The sequence below is a fragment of the Oryctolagus cuniculus genome, chromosome 16 (genome assembly GCF_051225735.1).
Source record: "Oryctolagus cuniculus isolate XC-2025 breed Fujian yellow rabbit chromosome 16, ASM5122573v1, whole genome shotgun sequence".
In the NCBI taxonomy this organism is placed as follows: domain Eukaryota; kingdom Metazoa; phylum Chordata; class Mammalia; order Lagomorpha; family Leporidae; genus Oryctolagus; species Oryctolagus cuniculus.
The window spans coordinates 19,773,131-19,781,019 of NC_142882.1; the positions used below are offsets into that span (position 1 = coordinate 19,773,131).

A 7,889-nucleotide genomic window follows, 5' to 3' on the forward strand; every position below is an offset into this window, starting at 1 on the left:
AGCGTACAAGCTGTCAGCTTTGCAGACCCAGCATCTGAGGCCCAGAGAGGTTAAGGAGGCTGCCCAAAGTCACACAGCACAGCATCACCGCACTCCCGACAGGGCGGGAACAGGCTCGCGGGCCCGCTCCGGGCTCTGCACTCCCCTGAAGTCGCACCCATGCAGCCCCAGCCACGGCCCAGAGCCCCCTGTCCCCAGCCTGGGACCTGCTCACCTGGCTGGTCAGGTGTGCCCCTCACCACCAGGGAGCCATCCACACTCACATGTGCACACACACGTGCCGGCCTCTGGCACTCACGGGACAGGTGCAGCTGCAGCCTGAGCCACACCTCACCTGTCTGCAGGTGCACAGGAACCCCTGGTGTCTAGCGTGGGGGGAGGCAGGAGCCACGGCCGCAGCCCCCAAGGCAGGGCAGCCTGCCCCCGGCGGTACGGGTGCACCTGCCACAGCCGGTGGGGGGAGGTGCTGGCCCACCTGGTCCGAGACAGCCGAGCGGCACAGCCACGCAGGACACTGGAGCGACCCACGAAGGGCAGCGCTCCCACCTCCCCGCCCTCCTCGGACCCAAGGCTTCCCAGCGCCGGCCACGGCTGCCAGCCACGGCCGGGCCCTGTGCGAGGTCACGCGGCGCCGGGCGGTGTCCCTGACCTTCACTCATAAGACGCCGGCAGGGGGCTGCGGGGGCCGCAGCCACTTGGACGCTGCTGGGGAAGCCCGCCTCCCACATGGGAGGGCCCGGGTTCGAATCCCAGCGCTGCTCCCTGCTGATGCCCACCCTGGAGGCAGCAGGGGACCAGGGCTCGAGCGCTTGGGCCCCCGCCACCCACGCGGGAGACCTGCTCCGAGCTCCTGGCTCCCGGCTTCCACCTGGGAAGGGACGGGAGCGCTCGGTCTCTCTCTCCAACAAATAAATAAACAAACAGATGCTATGTTTTGGCATCCTCGGGTCATGACAGGATGGCCCAGAGTCCTCTGGGGGCAGTCACCGCCCAGGCGAGAACCCTCTGGGCCTAAAGATTCACCATCTGTTGGCTCCGCCCATGGCCGGGATCAGGTTACAGGAAGGCCACGGGGCGAGGGGAGGGGGCCCAGGGCCAGACGCGGCCATCGGCGGAGTACTACTCAGCCAGGACAAGGGCTGAGGCCCGGCACCTGCTACGGCACGGAGGGACCGGAGAACCTGACATCGACAGACCGCGTACAGGGGCCGCGCTGTGCCGCAGCGGCTTCCGGGGACGCAGGTTCGAGTCCCGGCCGCTCCACTTCCGGTCCCGCTCCCTGCTGTGGCCTGGGAAAGCAGCAGCGATGGCCGAGCCCTGGGGCCCCTGCACCTGCGTGGGAGACCCGGATGGAGCTCCTGGCTTCGCCTGGCCCAGCCCCGGCCGCTGCGGCCGTTTGGGGAGTGACCCAGCAGATGGAGGACCGGCCATTTGGGGAGTGACCCAGCGGATGGAGGACCTCTCCCTCTCCCTCTCCCTCTCCCTCTCCCCCTCTCTCTCTCTCTCAACTCTGCCTTTCATGTAAGAAATCAAAAACAAAGACATAGAACTGTACCCTTTAAATAAACAGACGACGTAAGTGAACGAGATCTTAATGAAGTTGCTATTTTATTTTTTTAATCTTATTTGACAGGCAGAGAGAGAGAGAGGGAGAGAGAGGGAGGGAGGTGGCCCATCTGCGGGTTCACTCCCCAAGTGCCCGCAGCAGCTGGGGCCGGGCCGGGACGGCCGAAGCCAGGAGCCCGGAGCTCCGCCTGGGTCCCCCGTGTGGGCGGCAGGGGCTCGGGTCCTGGAGCCGTCACCGCGGCCTCCCAGGAAGCCGGGGCGGCAGAGCTGGGGCCCCAAAGCCAGGCATCGGACACGGGACGCAGCCGCCCGGGCTCAGGCCCTCACAGAGACCTCCTTCCACGACCGCCCAGGCCCAGCCCACGCAGGGACCGGACCACGAACCGCGCGTGGCCCCTCGCTCGCTTCCGGTCAGGCTGCCAACACCCGACACGGCCTGCCGGCCAGCCAGGGGGCGCACAGGTCCCGCCGGGAGCCCCGGCCCGGGGCACACGTTCCTTCATTCATTCATTCATTCGGTCACTCATTCATTCATTCGCCAGCAGCCTCTTGGTCGGCAGCAGCCGTGGCCGCCAGGAACATGCGCACCCTAACCCTGAGGTCGCAGCCCCGGCTCGGACCCGCGACCAATCACAAAACGCCGGGACCGGGGGTCCGTCGGGACCGGGGTGGGGGCGTGGGGTCAGTCGGGAGGTCAGGCCTGGGGTCACGCCCCGGCGGGAGGGGCGGGGTGCCTGCAGCTCCCACCCACACCTGCGCCCCCCCAGGCCCCGCGGAGATCCCCCACCTCGGGTCGCCTCCCTGCCCCGGGAGCCAGGTCTTGCTCCATACGCTGGACAGCGAAAGAAGCGGAGACCCCAGGCCCCTGGCCGGAGCAGGGCCACAGGGGACAGCTGGGCCCCCAGCCCCAGCAGCCAGCTCACGGGACACACCCGAGCACCCCTGGGCCGCCCGCCCGATCCCCGCGTGTGGCCAGCGGTCCCCCGCCCACCGGGAGGCCCAGCCCCAGGACCCGGCCCCTCGGGCCCCCGACCCCAGGCGGCCCCACGGAGGTCTGCCAGCAGGGACACCTGCTCCTGCCCCCAGCACCCAGGGAGGCGGCGCCGCGGGAGCGCTCGGCTGCAGCCAGGTACCGGGCGGGATGCAGCACCTGGCTGGCGCCGGCCCCCCGCGCCGGTCCCAGCGACGCCCCGGCACCTGCTCCCTGCCGGCAGCGGCCCCCTCGCCCCCCGGGCGGCGACGGTGCGGGGGCACCCGTGCCCTCACGGGGGCGGCGAGGCGCGCACACCTGGCCTGTCCAGGTGGCGAGGGGGCGGGGACACCTGTGCCCCTCAGCTACGGAGGATGTGGGGGCCCCCGTCCCGCCCACGGCGCCCGGAGCCTGGGGGACACCTGGCCCTCCACCCCGGGCCGGCGGCCCCGCCCCCGCGCGCGCCCCCGCCGCGTGCGCGCGCCCCTCCCTCCCTCGGCCCGCGGGGTCGGTGCCCGGCAGCCCCCCTCACCCGCGCGGCCCGCGTCAGGCTCAGGTCTTTCATGACCTCCTCGAAGGCCGCCGTCTCCTCTGCCTGCTTCTGGTTGTGCAGCGCGATCTTCTCGCTGAATTTCCGCGGATTGTTCGAAGTCGCCATCTTCTCGCCGCCGCCGCCGCCGCCGCCGCCGCCGCCACCGCCGCCGCCTCCTCCTCCTCCTCCTCCTCCTCCGCCTCCTCGCCCCCCCACCCGCCGGCACCACCGCGCAGGCGCCGCTCGGGCCCGCGGGCGGCGCGCAGGACGCAGGCGCGGCCGCGGTCGGGAGCGCGGCGCAGGCGCAGCGCAGCCGGCGCGAGGCGCGGGGGCGAAGGCGCATGCGCGCGCCCGGGAGGCGCGCTCGGAGCGCCAGGAGGGCAGGGGCGCGCGAGTGGGAGCCTCCGCGCAGGCGCAGTGAGTCCCCCGCCGGGCCCGCTACCTAGCGGATGCCTGGTGATGGTGCGGGTCCAAGGTGTTGGCCTCCCGTGCATGCGTTGAGCACCTGCTGTATACCAAGGACAGCTGGGCAGAGGCGGGGAACAGTGGCTCCAGTGCTGGGGTCCCCGGGAGCCCGGGTCGGAGCGCCTGGCTCCTGGCGCGTGGCTCCAGGCTGGCCCAGCCCTGGCTGCTGTGGCCTTTTCCCAGGCCCCTGAAGGTGGGGTGTGGGTGTCCCAGTGCCTGGAAGCTTCTGGAGGTCAGGCGTGGGGCCGGCTGGTTCTCACCTCCGACCCCGAGGGGTCACGGAGGAATAGGGGGCAGCAGGAGCTCCCGGCGAGGCCCGCCCCAGAGCCAGGGGAGCCCCCCCGGGCCTCAAGGGGGTGCAGTGGGCGGAGCTCGGCGCCTCCCCGCCCCACACCGGGATCTGTGGACCCGGCAAATGCCCGGCCCCCCCACTCGCTCGCTTACACCTGCCCAGAGCCAGCTTCCGGACACGGGGGGAGATGGGGTGCGGGGGGCCCCCAGATGCCCGCAGGGCGCCGTGCCCGCCATGTGCCGCCCGCAGCCGGCCTGAAACTGGACCCGCCCCCAACCCTGGCCGTGGGTCAGAGGAAGCCGCCGGCCTGGTGTCGGCCGCGGGGCTGGACAGGGGGCAGTGGCCCGGGGGCTGGGGCAGCGCCCGGTCCTGTGCCTCCCGGCCTCTTCTCCCTGTATGGAAGCCACGCGTGCTCTTCGTGGTCCTGGGCCAATCTCAGGCTCACATCGAACTTAGGGGGCAGGTCCCCCCTCCCCAGGGGCCCGCGGACCCCTGCCCTCAGCAGCCGGCATTCCAGTCTTCCAGAAGTTTCCACGCCCACATCTTTGCCTGGGTCGCTCTCCTCCACCGTCTCATCTTTTAAATTTATTTATTTATTTATTTCAAAGGCAGAGTTACAGAGAGAGAGAGAGACACAGAGAGAGAGGTCCTCCATCCGCTGGTTCACTCCCCAGATGGCCACAATGGCCAGAGCTGTGCTGATCCGAAGCCAGGAGCCAGGAGCTTCTTCCAGGTCTCCCACGCAGGTGCAGGGGCCCAAGGACTTGGGCCATCCTCCACTGCCTTCCCAGGCCACAGCAGAGAGCTGGATGGGAAGTGGAGCAGCCGAGACTCGAACTGGCACCCCTATGGGATGCCGGCACTGCAGGCAGCCACTATACCAGCTACGCCGCAGCGCCGGTCCAGCAGCACCCCGCGGCAGGGCCCCCCACTGCTGCTGGGGTCCCGGCTGCGTGAGCTCAGCGCACGCGCTCACCCCCCACTCACAGCAGGGCAGCACGGTGGGAGCTGTGTGCCCTCACTCACGACCATTATCCTTTGACGTCTCTGAGCACCCGGGGGCTCCTCTGCCACTCCGGGCCCCAGAGCTAACACACAAGACCAGGTGCGGATGGGGAGATCAGCAGGTGCTTGTTGAATGAATTCCTGTCCTGCCTGGGCAACTCCTACTCATCCCTCAAAACCCACCTCGAACGTCCCCTCCTCCAGAAAGTCCACCGATTCCCCAGGTTCAGCCAGCTCCGGACACTCTCTGGGCAGCCGTGATGCCATGGAGCTGTGTGTCCGGGAGTGGAAGGACCTGTACCACGGACACACCTCATGAAACACTACCTGCTACCTCCAGTAGGGGGCGCTTCCTCCTGCCTGGGTCCCACTGTTCCCTGCCAGGCTCCAGCCGGGCTGCAGCGCTGTCCCAGGGCCTTTGCACAGGCTGGTCCCCCTCCCAGGAATGCACTCTCCCCACCAAAGCGTTCGTCCGCCGACAGCCTCTTGCCAACAGGTTACATTAAAAAAAAAAAAAAAAAAATTCTAACCCCTGAGCGGTTCAGTCTCCCAGCCGCGAGACCATGGGAGCGGCGCTGGCTGCCGCGGCAGATGGAGCAGATAAGGCGTGGAGAGCACTCAGCCCGGCGCCCGCCTCGCCCCAGACACTCGGGCCCGGAGGCGAAGCTGGTTTCTGAGCTGCGCCTCCTCGTTCTTCCTTATATGGGCTCCGCGGGCCGCGGACCAGGGCCACTTGGAGCCGAGCCGTGAACCAAGCACCCGGGACCCGGCTCTAGCTTCCAGACCCCGTCCTGATGGAGAGCTGGGGTTTCTCCTCCTTCTAACAACGTAGTTAATTATTTGAAATGCACAGACACACACACAGAGAGAGACAGAGAGGAGAGAGACAGAGAGAGGAGAGAGAGACAGAGAGAGAGAGCCCATTCATTGGTTCACTCCCCAAATGGCCACAATGGCCAGAGCCACACCCACCCAAAGCCAGGAGCCAAGAGCTCCATCCGGGTCTCCCTCGCCGGGGCAGGGGCCCAACACTTGGGCCATCCTCCACTGCCTTCCCAGGCCACAGCAGAGAGCTGGATCGGAAGTGGAGCAGCCGGGACTCGAACCGGCGCTCTGCAGGTAGAGGCTTAACCCACATGAGCCCCAGCGCCGGCCCTGCTGGGCAGAGGTTTTAAAGGGTAGACGAGAGCTGGGTCTCCTCACACAGCCAGAGGCCAGGACCCAACGGGAGCCGGGACTGCAGCCGTGGCCCCCCTGCCTGCCATGGGGTGAGCTGAGGTCGGAGGAGGACCGGGGTCCTCATCCTGCCAAGCCCAGCTTGAGCGCGGGGCAGACGGTGGCACAGGCGGGAGAGCGTGCGGGGGGACGGCCAACAGCCTAGCTCCTGCCTCCGCGCCGTCCGCACCGGGGGACACCTGCGGCAGCCCGCCCAGGGCCACCCACATGCCTGTGGCCTCTCCTCCCAGGCCCACACGGGACACACACAAAGACCTGTCCCCCGTTGACCTCTAGGGGGCAGTAGCGGCACAAGCGGGAGGGACGGCTGCAGCCCCAGCAACGGGCCCCCAGCCAAGCGTGGGGAGCCGGTCCCCAGCGCACGGTGGCCCATGTTGGAGCACCCTCAGCCCCGGGGGCCCATCCGTCCCTGCGTCCCCCCCCCCCCGGGCCACGTGACTTTGCCAATTTCCATTGCAGATGGAAGAGATGGCCTCACACCCTGGTCTGGGGCTCCGCCGGAGTCGGGTGGACGAACGCCGTGGCACCTGGTGGTTCTGCGCTGTGGCTTTGTAGCCTAAGCCTCTGCCTGCAGCGCGGGCATCCCACAGGGGCGCCGGTTCGAGTCCCGGCTGCTCCACTTCCCATCCAGCTCCCTGCTGATGCGCCTGGGAAAGCAGCAGGTGATGGCCCACGTGCTGGGGACCCTGCACCCGCGTGGGAGACCCGAAGGGAGCCCAGCGCTCGCTCTCTCTCTCTCCCCCTCTCTCTGCAGCTCTGGGACGAGAGGGGTCGCGGGAGGACGGGTGACAGCTGGATCGGAGCCCCCATGGCCGTCGCGGTCGGGTCCACCGGGGTTCTCTGTCGTGCAGCCCGGGTTCCCAGGCGTAGGACGTGTGTGGTCAGGAGCTCCCGACACAAAGAAGGGGGGAGGGGGCTGCTGCTCTCCAGGGCGGGTGGCAGAGCCCAGGAGCTATCTGGGTTCCCTGGTGCCCCCCGAGCCTCGTCTTCCAGCCAGCCTGCAGCTCGTGGGAGCTCCCAGACCCCAGCACCCACCTCGCTGTCCATCAGCCAGGATCTTTTTTTTTTTCATTGCTTACAAATAGAAAACCCTGACTTAGGTAAGATGTGGGATGCCCCCCCCCCCTCACGTTTGTAATTCTGTCGGGTTATAAGTGTCACAGTATCTGACTGCTGCTGTCAGGCCACAGCGGCCCTTGGATTCTGGCCGTCTGGGAAGCGAGGGGCATCTCTCTGGCTGTCTTAACTTGCTCCTCATGGCCACAAGATGGCTGCAGAAGCTCCTGGCATCGAGTCCCCCCTGCAGGAAGCAGCAAGGGGGGAAAGGGCCCTCCCCCGCGCCCCCCTCCCCACCCCTGGGCCTCTCCCTCGTCCAGAAATGCCCGACCCCTCACAAGGGCGTGCTGGCCACGGCTGGGAAACGCGCCCAGATCCCAAAGAACCCCGGCCAAAGGCACTGCCAAGAACGGTTCAGTTGAATCTGAAATCAACGCCTGGGGCTGGGTACGCTGCTCTGGCACCAAATCAGGGTGCTGCTGGGGGGAGGGGAGGGACTGGCGGCCATGACGGCCAGGGAAAGGCGAGCCCCCCACCCCGTGGGCTGCAGGGTGCGGTGCGGGCAGCTCGGCGGGGCCTCCGGCCCGTGAGAACGCCAGGGCTGGAGCTGCCGGCTGCACGCCCGAGCCAGCGGCAGGTTTCCAAGCGGGCCAGGTCCGGGGCGGATCCCCACCTCGCTCGGCTCCCCGGAGGGGGCCCCCCCTTCGGCCCCCAGCTTGTTGCGAGGCCCCAGAAGTCACACTTGGCCTCCGAGCGTCCCGGGGGAC

The 7,889-nt window shown here is 68.6% G+C and overlaps 1 protein-coding gene across 4 annotated transcripts in view; it reads right to left on the bottom strand.

Moving 5' to 3' along the window:
• The window catches only part of CRTC1 (CREB regulated transcription coactivator 1), a 51,692-nt gene extending 48,398 nt beyond the window's left edge, over positions 1–3,294 (bottom strand). For 2 of the 4 annotated variants that reach the window (XM_070059024.2, XM_070059025.2), the window contains exon 1: positions 3,069–3,293. In XM_070059024.2, the coding sequence (XP_069915125.1) occupies positions 3,069–3,194 (126 nt within the window). In that variant the 5' untranslated portion in view covers positions 3,195–3,293. Of the gene's footprint in view, positions 1–3,068 lie in introns of all 4 variants that reach the window. The other 2 variants (XM_070059023.2, XM_070059026.2) reach the window with 2 other exon arrangements.
• Positions 3,295–7,889: the final 4,595 nt, after the last annotated feature.